Raw genomic sequence first — 19,407 nt, forward strand, 5'->3', positions numbered from 1 at the left:
AAAGTGATTTCTAAAACACACACACACACAATTGAACAAAACAAAAAACTTCAATTTTTGTTGCGCTTATCCAAAAATCTGCTAGGAAATGATCATCACCACAGTTGATAATATTTTTCCACAAAGTTCTGATATTATTTTTAGTATTAAAAATTATTAATTTATCCTAGAATAATCGTAATTCACCTTAACTTATAGTCAGATGGAGTGATACATATGTGGGAATGCCAGGTCAGAACAAAAGTTGGTAATTAAGATTTTTGAATTATAATTAAGGATCAAACTATTTTCCAGTTAGTAAATATCTCCCTAATATGAATAATAGTGCTAATCTATCATAATCACAATAGTCTAAAAAGTTACAATACGGAAATAGCTTCAATATAGAATGATACTTTCTAGTATGCTAAATGGCTGCCATTATATGGGACATGCATTATCTGGCCATTATGAACGAGGGAGCAGCAGTAACAAATTAAAAATAAAAACATTAGGGAAATGAAAGAAGTTTAAAAGTTTAAAATTATGTTCTATACAAAATTCTGATAGAATCATACCATCTAAGAATTCAGTGACTGATAAAAGGTCATGTTGTAGTTGAGTTAAAAAAAAAAAAAAAAGCAAGAATTCCTCCAAATCCCCAATCATCATCTCTATTGCTGACTTCCCTCTAAGCATATTGCATCTTTACTGAAGCCTGCAAAATTGGTTAATTATCACATTCTGATCTTCTTGGCATATCACATCCATATTTTTCTACTCTATTATATGATATGATTCATGGCAAAAATATTGACTAGTCTATAGTGACACCTCACTTCTGCTCTATCTTTAGACTTGCATGGATCTTCCCATTGCCATTGCAGATAAACTACTGGGTCAAATTACAACTTGAACCTGAAACAACTCATTCCTTCACTCTTTCCCCAAAAATTTATAGCTGGGATATTGACATCAGAAGTCAACTAGTCTAATTTCTCATGCCACATTGGAATATTGACTTCCAGAGAACTGTTACAACTTCACTTTTCCTTTTTTCATTATCAAAATGCTTTCCATTCTTTTTTGACCCTCAAGTTTATGTATATTTGTATATGTATATATCTTGCTGGCCAATGCTATGTTCCCAAGTCAGTAAGTTTCTTATACCTAAATTACAATTTTCAATTGTCTTATTCTAATCATGCAGCTCAAGCAACCTGATCTAAGTAATACTTTTAAGATGTATTTATCTCCTTCTGTTAAAATGTCACATTTAAATTTTAATGCCTGTATTCTGTTCAATAGATGAAAGATATGATATTATTTGTAATCATTTCTGACCCTCTTATTTTGTCTTCCATTCACTGTTGTTGTGGTTTTTTTTTTTTTTTTTTTTTTTTTTTAATATTTTACCTCTTGTTCTCACTATTTCTGTTTTTATGTGGGTTTTTTTCTTTTTCAAGATTTAATAATAAGATTTAATGATATATTCTTCATCATGTTAGCTAGTCTCTTACTAAATGATTCCTAGAATAGAACACTTGTTTGTGATACTGTTTTCTCTTAACTAAGCTGAGTTACAGTCTTTTGCATGCCCCTTTTGAAACTCTATTTTCTATGTCTCTGGATCAATATACTGATCCAGATTAAATGAAAGCCTGTTCTGCGCTTTTCTCCCTGCATAATAGACTCTGGAATCTACCAAGATGTTAGTAATTATAATTTTCTTATATCAGATAAGTGTTTCTTTCCATCTTTTCCCATTCTTTATGCTCAGTCAACAATGGCTATTAGAAAGTTATTTATGTCACCTTGCATATTGTCTACTGAAAAATAACAGAACAGTTAATTTTAAGATTGTCATAAATTTAAAATAAATAAAGCTTATGAAGACAAAACTATCAAAGTAACAAAATTTGGAAAAACTTTTAGGATTCAAAGAATCATTGAAAATATCGGGATGTCAGAGTAGATGAATAATGGAGTCAGGTTAAAAAGACAATTAAGGAGTGACAATGATCTTTAAGTTTATTATATTAAAAAAGAAGGTACTAACATTTCTCAGTATTCACTCAATAAAGAAATGGGCTTAAATTAAAAGTTTTTAAAATGTTTGCTGTCAGAAAGAATTTCCTAAAGTAGGGGTCTAAGTATCAAACCAGGTTACCAAGGAAAATTGTGGGGATTTTCTGAGTTTGTGCTCTAGGAAAAATACTCAACTATGTGGAATAAGTCAAATACAGCTTCATAGGACTTTTGATATTTAATGGTATCTCAATGATTTTCCTTTCAATTTCATGATTCTTATTATAAAGATATGCATGCTCACATTTATAAGCAATTGATTTCTTGAGCAATAATAATAAGTTACTGAATTATCTAAGCCCTTGCTTTCCTTAATTTTCCATTCTGTTGGCTAGCCTGGTATTACTTTCATTTAGTGTAACAGCAGAAGCAGCCAAAGGAACTGAAACTGGTTTAACTCATTTTATTATTTGTTAACAATGATAGAAAAAAAGGTCATTGAGGGAAAAAATTGAAAATAGTGCTAAGATTTTTTTTTAAAAACAAAGTTATTTAACTACTTTTTTTTTTTTTGGTAGAAAACTGAGCAGCAAATTGTGTGGGTACCTACAACATATCTAACATCTCTAAGAAATTTAGGGTCATAAATGATGCCCTAATCAGTGTAAGGATAGTCATACCTTAAAATTCAATTGTTATGGTTAAAGAATTTGTCCAGGTTAAATCTCATGGATCACCTGGGGGAACTTTTATCTTTTTATTAATAAAATAAGTAGCTATACCGAAGCTAAATTTGTGCCACATTAATTATATAATATATATATATATATATATATATGTATGTGTGTGTGTGTATATATATATATATATATATATATATATTATATTTTGGAATATAATATATATATATATAACTAGAACAGGGTGCTACTTTGTGCATATTAATGGGCTCTCTTTATAAAATAGTGACTGAATTTCAAGGGAAATGAGAAATTGTCTACATATAACAAGTTCAATAGTTTTAATAATTTATGATTTCTCTCTATATATATGTTATACTTCCACAATATTGGCAATATAGGTAATTCAAAATTATAATATTGTATGTCCCTCCATACTCAACAATCTAGGCAAACAAGCCTGTCAGCTGTTCCTAGAACTCAGTCTTCAGTTTCCCTTCCCTTTCTTATAAGCTGTGTGCATTGTGTATGCATTCCTTTATCTCCTTCTTCTTCTCCTTTTTCTTCTCCTCTTCCTCCTCCTCTCCTCTTTGAATGCTGAGCTTCAAGAATCGCTTTGTGCAAGTTCCTATTCAAAACTTTTTGTGATACCTCTTCTCTCCAAGACTCCAATTAGTGCTTTTATAACAAACTGGGAAACTATCTTCACAGTTAAAGGTTCTAAAAAAGGCCTTATTCCAAAATATATAGAGAATTGACTCTAATTTATAAGAAATCAAGCCATTCTCCAATTGATAAATGGTCAAAGAATATGAACAAACAATTTTCAGATGATGAAATTGAAATTATTTCCACTTATATGAAAGAGTGTTCCAAATCACTGTTGATTAAGGAAATGCAAATTAAAACAACTCTGAGATACCACTACACACCTGTCAGATTGGCTAAGATGACAGGAAAAAATAATGATGAATGTTGGAGGGGATGCGGGAAAACTGGGACACTGATGCATTGTTGGTGGAGTTGTGAACGAATTCAACCATCTGGAGAGCAATAAGGAATTATGCCCAAAAAGTTATCAAACTGCATACCCGTTGATCCAGCAGTGCTACTACTGGGCTTATACCCCAAAAAGATACTAAAGAAGGGAAAGAGACCTGTATGTGCCAAAATGTTTGTGGCAGCCCTGTTTGTAGTGGCAATAAAGTGGAAAATGAATGGATGCCCATCAATTGGAGAATGATTGGGTAAATTGTGATATATGAATGTTAGGGAATATTATTGTTCTGTAAGAAATGACCAGCAGAATGAATACAGAGAAGCTTGGAGAGACTTATATGAATTGATGCTAAGTAAAATGAGCAGAACCAGGAGATCATTATATACTTCAACAATGATACTATATGAGAATGTATTCTGATGGAAGTGGATTTCTTTGACAAAGAGAAGATCTAACTCAGTTTCAATTGATCAATGATGGATAGAAGCAGCTACACCCAAAGAAAAAACACTGGGAAATGAATATAAATTGTTTGCCAATTAGTGCTTTTAAATCCTCAAATTATTATGTATTTACCTGTTTAGAGGAATTGTTTTAATGTAACAGACTTTGGCACCCAGTAGGCATAATGAAATTTCATTCAATTAAAATCACATATAGAGAGATTTTATGATTAAAGGAAAAGGTTTTAAATTATCTTATCTGTCCTTTATATCTTCCCCAGAGTAAGATTATGCTTCCCACCAAGAAGGCCCTTAATTCTTGTTCAACTGAATCTATAAACCATCTTGTTCAAGAAATTAGGCAGAAATGAGCAATACTTCTTGTGTTTCCTTTTCATTATAAACAATAATATTCTCCATTATATTTAATTTTAAGTCAATTTTTCTAAATATAATCTTTTGTCTTAACATTTTAAAGAAAAGTTGAGAATGTGGGAGAGAAAATTTTAAACAATGAGTTTTATATAGTGATTTAGTCAATAATTACAGTTGTTTAGCCACAGATCTAAAAGTAGATTATGGGTTCAAAAAGATATGCTTATTCACTAAGAATAGTCCCTGTTAATACCATATTAATTTTTTTTTCTGGCCACTAGAATCTTAGCATTACTTACCTCTCCTTTCCTTTCTCTTATGTCTCCCACTAATCCTGTACTTTAACAATTTTGAATTATTTAACTAAAGTAGTTCTGTGATTCAAATGGCAGGGGGTATTATAATAAAGTATATAATATCTTTAATAATGAAATGAATGTATTCCAATGATACAAGTTTACTTCATAACCAGAGACAGAAACAAAATAAGATGCACAGAGTTATCAGATATGGGGAGAGAGAAGCATTATGATGCAAATATCTGGTAGAGACTAATGAAAATAACATAATCCCAAGATTTTTGAACATCAAAAACGGGTTGAGGGATGTCACTACAAACAGAAATAATGAATTCGGAAAACAAAAAAAGCAAGTTTGGAAATTTGTTTTGGAATATATTGAGTTGATGATCATTTTGTATCAAACAAACAAAAAAAAGAGGAATCTTCCATGAAAACTTAGATTGATGCCATTCTAAAGCTGCCAATTGAATGGTAAAGAGGTCATCAAAATGTGATGACATCAAAATGACTGATATATTTTCTGCTAAGAATTGGAACAAGAGCAAGGTGAATATCTTCGCAAGAAGAGAATGAATACAAGTGGGCACTATTACATAAGATATATTTGAACAGAGTGAAATAAGCAGAACCAAGAAAACAATTGATACCATCAATTTAATGTAAGCAGAAGGAACACACACACACACACACAAATGTTACAAAACTATAAAGAACAAGCATGACTTTAAAGAATAGATGAGAAGACATTCATACCTCTCACTGTACACCTCTTAATGCTGTCCAATTCACATATTAATCAGCTATGCTGGTTTTTCAACTTTTTGCTTTTTTTTTTTTTGTCTTTAAAAATACTGTTTGTTATATGGGATTTAGAGGGGTATGGAGGGAAGTTGTGGTGATCTAAAATATCAAGACATCAAAGGAAAAAAAAACATTTATTCACAAAACATTTTTATTTAGAAACAGGATACTTTTCAAGTTATTATCTTAGTGAGATGCCTAGGACATTGTTAAGTTAGTTAACTGTTATGGGCCAGAACTTGAAACAAGGTGCTAAGTCAGTGGAATTGATAGAGACAATGATTATTTAGCATGGTATTTAGTAAATCTCTAGTTCAGTACATGTACTTAGTACTTACTAGAGTTCTACAAGATTCACACCTTTAAGAGAGCATATATAAGCCAGGAGCCTCAACAAGGATTCAGTCCAGGAGACTGAGAAGCCAGAATAGGCAGAGAGGAGCTCAAGCCCATGGAACCAAGGAGAGAGAAAGGCCTCTAAGAAAACTAACCAGTGTAATGAGCTGAGGCTCGAGTTGATGCACTGAGGTCCCAAGCGCATGAGGCTAAATAGTAATTGGGCCATACTCTATTAATATATATTCTTGGAGAAAGAATGGCCCCCACCCACTTTTTGTGCAAGTCCTGATGGGTTGTATAGGAAATGACGATTTTGGTGGGTGGAGGCGGGGAGTGGAAAAGGAAGGGGAAGGAGAGACTGCTCACATTGCTATTGCCACGGCCCTTCAGCTTAGATCTCCCTCTGCTAGCTGGCTTCCTGTCGCAGCTACCCATATTGCTATCACAATCCTTCTTGCCCATATTGCTATCGCAATCTTTTTTCACCTCTTCACTTCAATAAAGATTGAAAATTTTTCCCTTAACCTGAATTCCTGACTCCGGCTGATTTTAAATATGCGGTCATTATAATTAGCTTGTATATTAATAGAGTATGATCCAATTACTATTTAGCCTCACGTGCTTGGGACCTCAGTGCATCAAATTGAGCCTCAGCCCATTACAAACCAGGACTCAAATGACGGAGACAAGACTTTGAAGGAGACAATAACTCTAGAAGGCCTTTAAAAAAGCTAGCTGAGCCCCAAGTAAAGGAGATAAGACTTGGAAAGAAGCAATAAAGGATTTGGACTTTTGGCTGCATTTGGGGTGATTACTCTGAACTGAAATGAAGGCTGTCTCCAGAGACCCCAAGAAAACCTCAACAGAGAATATTACATTTTAGAGAAGAATATTACAGTTGACTATCCTAATGATATATGTCAAAGGCTTGACTTGAACACAGATGCATTTTCCTGTTTTTGAGGTGAGTTCTCTAGCCAGTAGATAAAATTACCTTACTTATAGTTATCCTTTCTGCACAACATAAAAAAAAATATATATATATTATACATAGTATCCTAACTTCTTTAACAATCAATACCAAAACCTTTAAGAGAGACAATAAACTCTTTAGTACTAAAATTTGCTAAGATTTATAGAAGAAATTTGAGTTATATAAACATAACATACAATTATTCTAAAAAGTGGGACTAATTTCTGTTATTCAGAACCATAAAATAGAAACAAAGGAGCAGTTTCAGCCAAGTGAGCAAACAACAGATTTTAAAAAGGTAATTATCTGTTTACCTAATAGACTGAAGTTTCACCAAATGAGACATTTAAATCTAATAAATAATAAATGAAATATTAAAATACAGTAGCTGTTCATATGAAGTTTAAATTATTCCATTAAGTAAACTCTGTTCATCCACAAAACATAATCACATAAAACCAGAACCATTTTGAGGCTGTTCTGATGAGCCATTTAAAATTCATGTGGATTAACTTATATACTTATAAAGTCCCAATACATAAAATGCCAATTGTTATTATCAAATGGCCTTATTTATTCTCTGTACCTAAACAAACCTAAAAATAAAATTTGGCACAAAACCATACATTGATCCCATGCAATTATTTCTCCTAGCTATTTTGGTACAAACAATACACATATTAATGTAGGTTTGTGTCTATGTTTAAAAATTACTAGATTCTTTGCAGCTAATGCCTCACCTTTGCCTGCCCCAATTAAATGAAAATGCAATCTTTAAAGTATGAAACTCCTAACTTATAGAAACTTGATATGTGACATAAGAAATGAATTACTAAATATATTTATTAAAGAAATGTATAAAGGGTTATTTATTTCAATTATAGAAACAACACAAAAAAAACTAATATACAGCAATGTATATTTGGAAGACCCATGAATTTCTCTAGAAAGAAAAAAATAAAGAAAAGAATTCTGAAGATGTGATATGGTAGTGTGATGTTTCTGTTATTCCTACCTTTACAACAGAGTTTTGTAGTCTAAATATCATTTTGGAATGCTTGATTTCCCTTCTTTTGAAATTGCAGTAGACTACTTCATATTTTTCATTATACTTACAAAAATATACACTCTGAAAAGACAGTTATAATAAATAGAAGGTCTGAAAAGTTACCCTGTAATCTTGCCAAGGGCAAGCAATGATTTATGATGGACAAACAAGAAAGAACACTGATTTAATTTTATTTTACCATCTTAGGTAGTAAAATCCTAATTCTTGCACCCATAAAAGTATATTTCTTACTTGCAAAGTTACAAATGGTATAATAATAAACTCAATTCTCTTATATACACATGAGAAGTCAGGCTAATTCTATGGAAAGAATTCCCCTATTTATGGTAGGTTGAGGGAATGAAGGCAATTGGATTTATATAACAATATTCAGAGGTATATATATGATACAATAAAATAATAAGACATCACTAACATGAAGGATAATTTGAGAGTGTGCCTATCATTTAAGAAGGCATAATTTAAAAAGTGTTATTAAATTGTCATTAAGTTTCAGGTACTATGCTAAGAGCTCTGGGTACAAAGTTTTAAGAAAAAAAAAAAAGACAGTCTTTGCCCTTTTTGAAATGGGAAAATTACATACATAGGGAACAAGTGACCAAGGAAGGGAATTTTCTTTTGGAGAGGTGAACAGTAGAGTGGGGTACGCATGTTGTCAAGCAGATGACCTTGAATGGGATATGAAGTTAAAGAATGGTTTGGATTTGAATTTGGGGCCAAAAAGTAGATATAGTATGATAAGGGAATTTGCATACACATAGTCACCAAGCACTGGGTTAGGCCAAGAGCAAGAGCTACAAAAGCTCCCCTAAGCCTGGATCAAAGATTCAGGAAGGCCTAGGAATGAAGATTTTGCTTTCAGATCCTATGTGGAAACTGCTAGTCCAGAAGGGAGTAGGAAAATTTGGAAGTGGGCTTAGAGTAGGATGGCTGGGATGAAGATGGCTGGCTAGGGTAATGTGGAGTTGTGAAACAGTATCCCTCAGATCTTTCTAAGATATTCCCTATTAAAACTGGTTTATGTTCAGTTTGAATAGGGAAAGAGTAAGGGGAATTTTCTGTGTAAAATTTTCTTTATTTCATTCATGTAGATCACCTCCAGCTCCTACCTCCAAACAGAATTTCAAAGTCCTCTACATATTTCCTCCTTCCCTGATGAAAATTTTTTTACTTTATGTTCATCTAACTCAGACCAATTTCACCAATTCTAGCAAGCCCCTTGAGGGCAGGTCTTAACTCCCTGAATCTGTATCCTCATGATCCCAATCATGATATTGGCCATGGCGAGTGCTTACTAAATGCTTTTTCATTCTGATTCATTTGGCTGTATGGACTGTTTGGCAGAAGTTTTCATAAAGGAATAACTGGATTGATTAGAAAATCTGTATTATCATATATCATTTATTTTCAATTGATTGTCCTATATTACTAACAGAAAGAAGATCGAAGTTTTAGTGACATCTATTGGAATGATCAAAACCCAAATTATTTCTAGCAGAGAGTTATCCATTAAGAGAAGGAAAAAAAGTTCTTTATTGGAAAAAGCTGCATTATTTTGATTCCCACTCATCCCAAGGTATTCAGTTGACTACTATTTTAAATAATTCTCATTATTCCTTAATTTACAAAAAATTTACAAAAATATAATAGAAAGCTGAAAGAACGAACTATTTCCTAAATTATTTTCTTGCCTTTGTAATAGAAGATTCAGTAAAATACTCGAAGGAAAATCATTAAGTTATTTTTCAATGTTGAGGAAATAAAAATGGAAGGCCATGAAATTGCATGGATGACACTATCACATCTTCATAATTCTGAATTTCTCAATTAAAGAACACATCTGCTGTAGGAAATCATAAATGCATAAAATGTGATGTCCAGGTCATAAGTCTTGAAAATTGATCTTGTATGACAAGCTGTTTTGTTCTGTATGAGAACATTATCAGTAATGAAATGCTCATCAGGCTCCTGTCATTTTAGTCACTTGATACTACTGGGACTCACCAGGTTAAAATGGTGACTTCTATCCAGTACTGCCTCCAAACTCGCATATGTTATTAAAATTGTTGGTAGACACAAGAGCACACCTCACATGACAAAGGATGGTTGTAAACTGGTGGTATTCTTAAGTGAATAGGACACTGAATGTCAATAAATTAGAAAAAATAAATGTTAAATCAATGCAAACAAACATTTATTAAGCACATATCAAATAAAGGGCATTATGGGAGGCACTAGTTATGAATTTATACTACTAAATATCATCCAAAAAGGGCCAGAGAAATTAGAGGTAGATAGTGAAGGTGATAATGTCATATAGAGGGGTATGCTGTCACCCATTTGTCAACCTAATAATAATAACAGAGAGTTCTTCTGTTTTCACAGGGAATATATCCAAAATGTGATAGAGAATCTGACTTGACACCATTCAATAATAATTATTTGCATAATCATAAATGATACTGGGGACAAGGAACCAAAAAAGCATTGAGAAATCCTATGGAGTTTTAGGCAAGAAAGAGCAGATCTTGAAACACAAGGTGGTATTTTTTCAACTGATTCCTATGGAAAGCAAAGGTTTTAAAATAGAATGGCAGGTTTGGATTGTAAACAGCTGTTTAAAAGCATGCTGCCTAAGAAGAATATGTCTTTCTGAATCATAGCTTCATTCCTGTATTAGTAATTTATATAATTTAAAAAGTTTAGTAAGAATGTATTTGACTCAAAACCTGCAAATTTAACTCAAAAGTTCACAAATTGAAAAGGAAGCAAGCAGGATTAAAAACTGCCTGATTATTTATAGCCACAAACTCAAGATCATGGAGAATAGCAAATGATTCACACAGAAGTTCACAGGAGACAAAAATCTAAGAAAGGAATGTGTAATAAACTGAGGGTATCACATGTCTATGGGGGAAAATATACTTAACATACAAGATAAATTAAAGAACTTTTAAGATTTAACCTGTTAGATATCTAGATATCACTGATAATAGATAATAGTCATAACTGAAATTTGGCTTTCAAAGGATAAGCCTTTTAAAAATAATACACACACACATATGTAAAACAGGTAGCACTGTGAAATGCTCAGGTGAAGAAATCTAGGAATCAGATAAAAAGATGTGATATTGTCATCAAAATTATAAAAGATCAAGCCTGAAAGGAAATTGATGAAAAGCATAATATATATTTTAAGGTTGCAATGATTCAGTAATGACACATAATATGATAATGATGGAAAATTAAAATTATCAAGATATTTGTCAAAGGAGTTTTTCTATCAAAAATAGATTAGCTTTCTTTTTTTTTGTTTGTTTGCTTTTTTTTTTCTAAACTAACTTTATTTTATCCTTCAAAAGACTGAAGTAAATGTATTCTGGATCTGATTCTCAGTAATAATGGGGAACTTCTTACTAGGGTAGAAAATATGAGAAAATTGGGCTAGAACAAGCGAGAATGGAATAGGATTTAGGCATGGGGAACTGATCATTTTATATTTGTATTTGTTATAAAGAAAAATATGAAAGGCTATTAGGTATAGTTAAAAATACACATCAGATTTAGGGGAATCATATTTTGTAGAATTCATAGAAATAATAAAGAGATTTCATGAAATAAAATTCTACAGGAGAATTCAACTGGAAAAAGATAGGAAACTCAAGAAAAAAATTCTGAAGAAAATTAAGAAGTAATTTTGACAACAGAAAAAAAGTTATTTAAAGACATTATAGTACAGTATGGCTATACTATAGACAATATACAATATGAGTAATATAGGCCAAATGAGGGGCTTGAATAATTCAAGCTGTAAGTTTTGATTCTATATGTTATATTATTTCATAATACTGAAAATAAAAATTTGACAATACAGAAATGTTTGTATATTATCATTTTTTGCACATATATTATTGTATAAGGGAATATTTTGCCAACTCTATATAGTAATCTCATATGTGTGTGTGATACCGAAGGCTAAACTAGCCTCTTTTCTATTCTCTGAATCAAGTGTGAGCCCTAAATTCTCAAAACTAAATGCTGAAATGAGAGGAGGAGAAGATAAAGCCTGTTCAACAGTAAAGATAATGAAATGGAGGGCCTGATCATTAAATTTGTTGTCATTATCTAGTTCATATTTACATAAGTTTGAAATTTCACAATCTACAACACAGGATGTCCTAAAAGTTTTAGGGCACTTTTCAGCTATTAAAACTTATTGTAATAAACTAAGAAAATCTATTAAGCCATTTTAAGACTTAATACTTTTTAAATGCCCTAAGACTTTCTAAGCACCTTATATACATTATTACATTTAATTCTCAACGTTCCACTGTGTTTCACTTAAATTCAATTCACTTGCATGTCATGATATCACCTCCCTGATGAAGGGCATCAACAATATCTGTAAATAGCCAGCTGAACAATTAAGCTTTTTTTCTTTCCAACTTCCTTCATCTTCTCTCTCTTCCAACCACATGGGATATCATTGCCTTACCTGCAGGTGTTCTGTCCAAAGGAATATAAATTTTGATTACCAAAATCTTGAAAGGTATGTAGTATTAGAGATTAGATTTCTTTCTTATGGACCAAGCTTTAAACCTAAATCACTCTAGTTCTCATTGATTGGCTAACAACAGGTCCCAGGCTAAACGTCAATTGGTCAATGTTTGTTCGGGACCCACTATCCCAGAATGAATATAGCTTTTGTTTTTTTCTGTTTTGGCTAGAAATTCTGAAGGTCTTCACCTCCCAGATTGATTTTTTTTTTTTTTTGTGACTAGGTAAAAGTGATGATTGCTGCTTTTTTCTTACCTGGATTTAATCAGTGATAGGCTATTGCCTCAGTCAAACTGAGACCTGTTGGAGACCTTATACCAAGGTCTTTCACTGCACCCTGATCTTTATCTTGCCATTGAACTTAAGTGGAAAATGAGGTGGTGACTCTGCATATCCTTATTTCACTTAAATCCAATTCAATGGTTTCCTTCAAGTCCCAACTAAAAGCCTTGCCCAATCCCTCTTAATTCTAGTGCTTCTCCTCTGCTAATTACTTCCTATCTATCTTGTACATAGCTTATTTGTTTGCATGTAGTCTCCTCCATTAAATTGAGGACTTTTAGAGGAGAGGAATAATTTTTTTGTTTGTTTTTGCCTCTTTTTGTATCTCTAGTACTTACTACAGTGCCAGGCCCAAAGTAAACATTTAATGTTGACGTACTGATTGATTCAAACCCTTTTTTTGGATTTCAAATCTATTCTATCCTGCCAGATGGAATTTAATAAAATAAATATATCTAGTCTTTTGTATAAATCATCATAAATTCTACATATTTTGATCTGAAGAGATTGCTACTTAAATTTACTTTGAATGTCAAGTATGATTAAACTATCTAATGAAATATGAGTCACTTTTAGTTTAATGTTCATCTGAAATCAAATGAGTTAAACTTCAAAGGTAGGATGCAAGAAAATTATGTAAATTCTGTAGTGATAATTTATTTTAAAATTTATTTCCAAACTGTAAGCTTTAGAAGTCAAAGCTAAATTTCTCTGATCTCCAGATAAAATGAAATAAAACTGACATTTGTATTTAGGCTGAAGGTAATTCCTATGTCTATTTCCTAAGGAGCAGTGAGGTACTTATAAACAAACATTTGGATTTGCATGCCTTTCCTTCATTCGGAGATACTGTGTGTCTGTGTGTGTGTGTGTGTGTGTGTGTGTGTGTGTCTGTGTCTGTGTGTGTGACTATTCAGTTTGCTTTATTCATCCTAAAAAATGTCTTCTGAATTAAAAGCAGAAAGGGAGAATTCCTGCAAAGGAGCTATCTTAGTTAACCTCTGAAGAGATCTAAATGACTTTGCAATTCTTATTTATAAAGTATACCATTTCAACAGTGATGCTAATAGAATTTCATTAGTATCCTGTCCAATCCTCAGGAATAAGAGATGAAAGAATCAGATTTAGACTTGCTTTTGAAAATTTGAGAAAAAAGAAAATAAAGGAGGTAGGAACTTATTACTATAATTTCTTTAATTCACTTAAGTTTTAAGTTAATGAAATGTGAACTCAGGAAAGTAAATTTCTCTATATTAATATTTATATAATTTCTTCTTAGTTAATATGAGTTATTAATTTTGGGTTATTAATAATTTTATAGAAACTACTTCATAATGAAATGGAAAGCAAATAAATGGACAGTATGGAGTACAATTTAACATATGCCAAACTTAGTAACAATCATTATCACTGTTGAACTTGAAAGTTTTCAAAGCATTTTTGTACAAATATCATATTTCATTCCCTCAATAACTATAAGAGCAACTATTCTTATAGATGAAGAAATTGGGAAACTGAGACTCAAAAAGGTTAAAAATTTGCATGATGTCATAGAGACACTTTCAGAGATAATTTGTCTAACTCCAAGTATGGCACTCTACCAGACTTTCTACCAAAAGATAAATAATAAGAAGAGAGTTGCTGTAGAGTTTAAGTATAATTATTTGTTATATTATTTTTTCACCTATTACATTAATATATGGCAATCAGTTTACTTTTTACGTGTAAACTGAAATAACAATACTCACCAGTTTTCATTTCTATCAAGCGTTTCTTTTTCTGTTGACGTTCTGCTTTTTCTCTTTCTGCTATTTCTTTAGCTATCCTGGCACGTTTCTCTTTTTCCTCAGCTTCTTTTCGTTTGGTGTTCTCCTTCATTGCTTGCTATGAAAATGATTCAAAATATTATCAAGGCTGAGTATTGCTCAAAAAAGGCAAAATATTAAATTCATTCATTTGTGCAATTTGCCCTTATTAAGCACACACTCTATAGTAGATATTGCACTAAGCACTGTGGAAATAAGGACAAAAACAAGATTCACAAAGAATTAGGAAGAAAATTTTTTAAGAATGGTTATTGTATATTTTTCTTTAAAAAAGTATTTAAATGAAATGTGGTTTCTAATTGTATCAATTAAAAAGGGAAGACAACAAAACTTTGCCTATTTAAATAATAAGAAATTAAAATCATGTGATGGTTAATATTATCTTATGTGCTTAGCCATTGTTTAGAATATCTATTTAACTGGATAATTTGATTCCTACTGTAACTATCACCTTAATCCAAGCAAGATAAAATAACTTCAATATAAATTGATTCAAAAGGTCCCTAAAATGAATATTTTGTATCCTGTGTTAAGTGCTAATAATATAATCCTTGCCTTTCCAGAGTTTATATTTTTCCTAGAGGAAAATACCATATTCATAGATAATCCAAAGTATTTTAAGTGAGGTGGTGGACTTCATTAACAAGAAGTCAAGAAATGTTTCTTATAGAATATGGCTCTTGAGGCAGCTTTGAAAGAAGCAAGAAAAAAAAAGTCAAAAGTTTGGTGGGAGAACATCCCAGACACAGGGGCCTGGCAAAGCCAGCCAGGCAAAAAAGTGGAAAGTGATGCATGCAAAATATTTAGTAGGTCATTTGGCCTACACTGTGGACTATGTGAAGGGTAACATGAAATTAGCCTGGAAAGTTAGTCTGGACCTTACTAATTTTAAAGTAAAAGTTTAAAATTTAAACAGTTATCAGGCTTAATAAGTTTCTATTTTCTAGTAAAGACAATAGACTGCTTTGGTACTTTTAGAGAAGTGGAAATCAAGAATATGTTTTAGTGGAAATCAGGAATATGTTTTAGGAACTACAATTTAGTAAGAAAATGGAGAACACATTTTATGGAAAGTAAATGGATGCAGGAAGACCAACTAGAGGACAACTACAATAATGATAATAATGTGATTTGGGCACAAACCTTGTAAATGGAAAAAAAAGGGAGGGATACAAGAAATTTTGTAGAGCTGGAAGCAACAAGATCTAGAACTATCTATAACATCTTTTAACTTAAATACATGTAATTAGAATGGATTAACTTTTAACCTTTCATTATAGTGAAATATCCTTTCCATTTGAAATTATCTGCCATTTCTTTTTCTCCTACCTATCAAAATAAGAGAGGGCAGAGAGAATGTGTGTGTTTACACAGGAAACCCAAAGGATCCTTTGGTCAGCTGTTTGGCAGACAAAAGTAAATAACTTTAGATCATCGGTCAGGCAGGTAGCATTTATTAAGTACCTACTATGTGCCCATAACTGAGTTAGTTGCTAGATATATAAAGACAAAAATGAAACAACTCCTTCCTAAAGTGTTTATATTCTACCATCAGAGACAAAATGATCATTAAATAATCTATAAAAATAAATAAAGAAAAAGGATATGAATAATAGGAAGTGAACTAAAGCTTGAAGGAAATAAGATGTTCCATGAAGTAGAGAAGAAAGGGGAATATATTTAGGCAAAGAAGATGTTCATGGCATCCAAAGCATCCATGTGAGGAAGAGAAGAGCATCTGGCTGGCTTGTAGGAGATGGGGAAGGGAGGCTGTACAGTAATGCTGGGAAGACAGGATAGATCCAGGGCTTTATGAATCAAATAAAAGATTTATGGGATTTATGGAGCAAAGAAGTTAATGTGCTCACAATGTACTTCAAGAAAATCACTTTGTCAACTATGTGAAGGATGGATTAAAAAATAGAGGCTTGAAGCAGGAAAAACAATTAGAAGGTGACTGCAAGGGGTAAGGCAGAAAGTACAAAGCCAGAGGAAGGTGGTGAATGTAGGAGGGGAGAGAAAGAGCCTCAAGGAAGAGCTAAGTAGAAATAGCAAGAATTGGCAATGGATCAGATAGATGACACAGAGAGGAATGGAGATAACACAGAATTTATAAACCTGAGAGATTAGAAGAATAAAGTACCCTTGAGAGAAACAAGTTTGGTAGAAAGGAGGGTTTGAGGGGAAAAAGATAAGTTCTATCTGGTACATAATGAATTGGAGATGTCTCCAACATACCCAGTCTGTAATGTCCAATAGGCAGATGGTATGATGTGGTATCAAAGGTTGAAAATGATGTGATTTGGTATCAGAGGTTGAAAGAGAGACTAAGATTGAATATCTGTAAGTCATGTGAATAAATAGCCATAGATAAGCTGATGAGTTTGCCAAGAATGTAAAATAAGAGAAGAAAGCCCAACATAGAGTATCCTGAGAAACACACATAGGGCAATAAATATGATGACAACATTTCATTGATTTTGTGCATTAGAACAAGTGATCTGAAGTAAACATTCAAGTGGAAATTTAACAGATTTGAGATTATTTTTATAAAGCTTTTTATTTTCAAAACAAATGCATAGTTTTCAGCATTCATCTTTGCAAAACCTTGTGTTTGAAATTTTTTCTTCTTCCTTCCTTCCCTCCCATTCCCTCTCCTAAACAGCAAGTAATCCAATATATGTTAAACCAGATTTGAGATTATTTAGAAGAAAAATTCATAGCACTGGAATTTGATGAGTGCTTTAAAGGAAAATGAAATTTAGATGAGGTAAGAAGGCTAGGAATTCCAGGTAAATGAAACATGAGTTAAAGACTGAAACAGATATATATATTGCTGGTTCAGGATCTACTGAAACAAGAAAAGCGTATTATAATGGATCACATAGTATATTTGCATATATTAAGAATAAAACTTGAAATCTTCTATAAGAAATGATTACAAATAATCAAATATTTTCTTTAACAAATGCAGAGTGATCATAACATAATTTTTTAACCTATAATTTCAGATGTCATTATAACTTTACTATTTTGCATGGACAATAAAAAGGCAAAATAATTTTCTAAGAAAAATAATATTTAAATTTAAGACTATGTTCTAAAGTCATTAAATCAATTTTGCTTTGTGAAAAATTAAGTATTGATTTAAAAACCTGAATAGATTTTTAAAAAATCATACCTAGTTAATAATTATTTTCTCTGATACTATAACCTCAAGAATAACAATTAAAAAAAATACAGTGTGTAGCATAATAACCCTTTTCTTACACAGGATCAACAACTAAAAGGAATGTTTTCTAGCATATCATTAGGAGGTTATAAATTGACAAATAATTGATCTTTAAATATCTTAAACTATATAAGCAAAGAGTTGAATAAAATTGTTTTACCTAACTTAGCTCAGAAAGAGTGCAGAATCAATTTTGAAACAACCAGCATTACAAAAAAAGTTTAGGTCATCCTATCAGAGCAGCTAAACTTGTCCACATTAAAGTTTTTGTATAATCGTTTAAAGAGCATCATATTGATTTCCTTCTCGGCTAAGTAACAAATTACACATACACACACACACACACACACACACACACACATACACACACACACACATTCAGAAATTCAGTGGTCCTGTCTTGTCCAATCTATTCCCCCAAAGAATACATAACCAATGCTCATCCAACCTTGGACTGAAGATCTCCAATAAGGAAGAAGCTATTATTTCCCAAGGAAGCCTATTTAATATTTGCACAGGTCCAATTATATATATATATATATAAATCCAAGTATAAAGCTTTCCATTTATTCCCATTGAATTTCATCTTATTAGATGCAAAATATTCTATTCAATCACTAAGCATTTATTAAACCCCTATTATGTTCCAGACCCAGTGGTAAATACCAAGGATATAAAGAAATGCAAAAAATGCTTTCTGCCAAAAAGCATTTTTGGGAAAAACATGCAAATAACCAGGGACATATTAGATATATACAGTGTAGATTGAAGGTACTTCCAGAGGAAAGATACTAGAGATAGGAGTTGGGTGATAAGGAGGCAGAGAAAGTAGGAAAAAAGAGGGAGAATGTGGGATTTGTGGATTGCTTGCTATCTTTAGGGAGAAGGATGGGAGGGAAGGATGAAAAAAAATTTGAAACTCAAAATATAAAAAATGAATGTTAATACTCAGTAGGGATATAGAAATCTATCTTACCCTGCAGGAAAATAAGAGGGGTCTGGGATATGGGGTTGGGGGTGATAAAAGAGAGGGTATTTAGGGAGGGGGGAATGATCAGTAGCAAAACACTTCTGAAGAGGGACAGAGTGAAAGGAAAGAGAATGGGGAGAAATACAATTAGCAATAGTAATTGTAAAAACATTTTTGAAGCAAGTTTCTCTGATAAGACCTCATTTCTCAAACATAGAGGAAGCTGTGTCAAATTTTTAAAAATAAGAATCATCCCACAAATGATAAATGATCAAAAGATATGATCTGTGCCCAAAGGGCTACAAATTCATGCATATTCTTTGACCTAACAATACCACCACTAGGTATGAATACCGAAAGAGTTTCAAAAAAAAAAAAAAAAAAGGAAAATGACTTATATGTACAAAATTCATTATAGCTCTATTCTCAGGACACACACATACACACACACACACACACACACAAATTAGAAATTGAGGGGATCTCCCACAATTGGAGAATATCTCAATAAACTGTGGTATGTGTTTATAATGGAATATTATATTCCATGG

At 32.0% G+C, this 19,407-nt stretch overlaps 1 protein-coding gene across 1 annotated transcript in view; it reads right to left on the reverse strand.

Annotated features, from left to right (window-relative positions):
* The window catches only part of DIAPH3 (diaphanous related formin 3), a 419,718-nt gene that overhangs the window by 133,969 nt on the left and 266,342 nt on the right, over window positions 1-19,407 (reverse strand). The window contains exon 24 of the mRNA XM_051983890.1: window positions 14,577-14,712. Coding sequence (XP_051839850.1) covers window positions 14,577-14,712 — 136 coding nt within the window. The remainder of the gene's footprint in view (window positions 1-14,576; window positions 14,713-19,407) is intronic.

This window comes from Antechinus flavipes, chromosome 3 (genome assembly GCF_016432865.1).
Source record: "Antechinus flavipes isolate AdamAnt ecotype Samford, QLD, Australia chromosome 3, AdamAnt_v2, whole genome shotgun sequence".
In the NCBI taxonomy this organism is placed as follows: domain Eukaryota; kingdom Metazoa; phylum Chordata; class Mammalia; order Dasyuromorphia; family Dasyuridae; genus Antechinus; species Antechinus flavipes.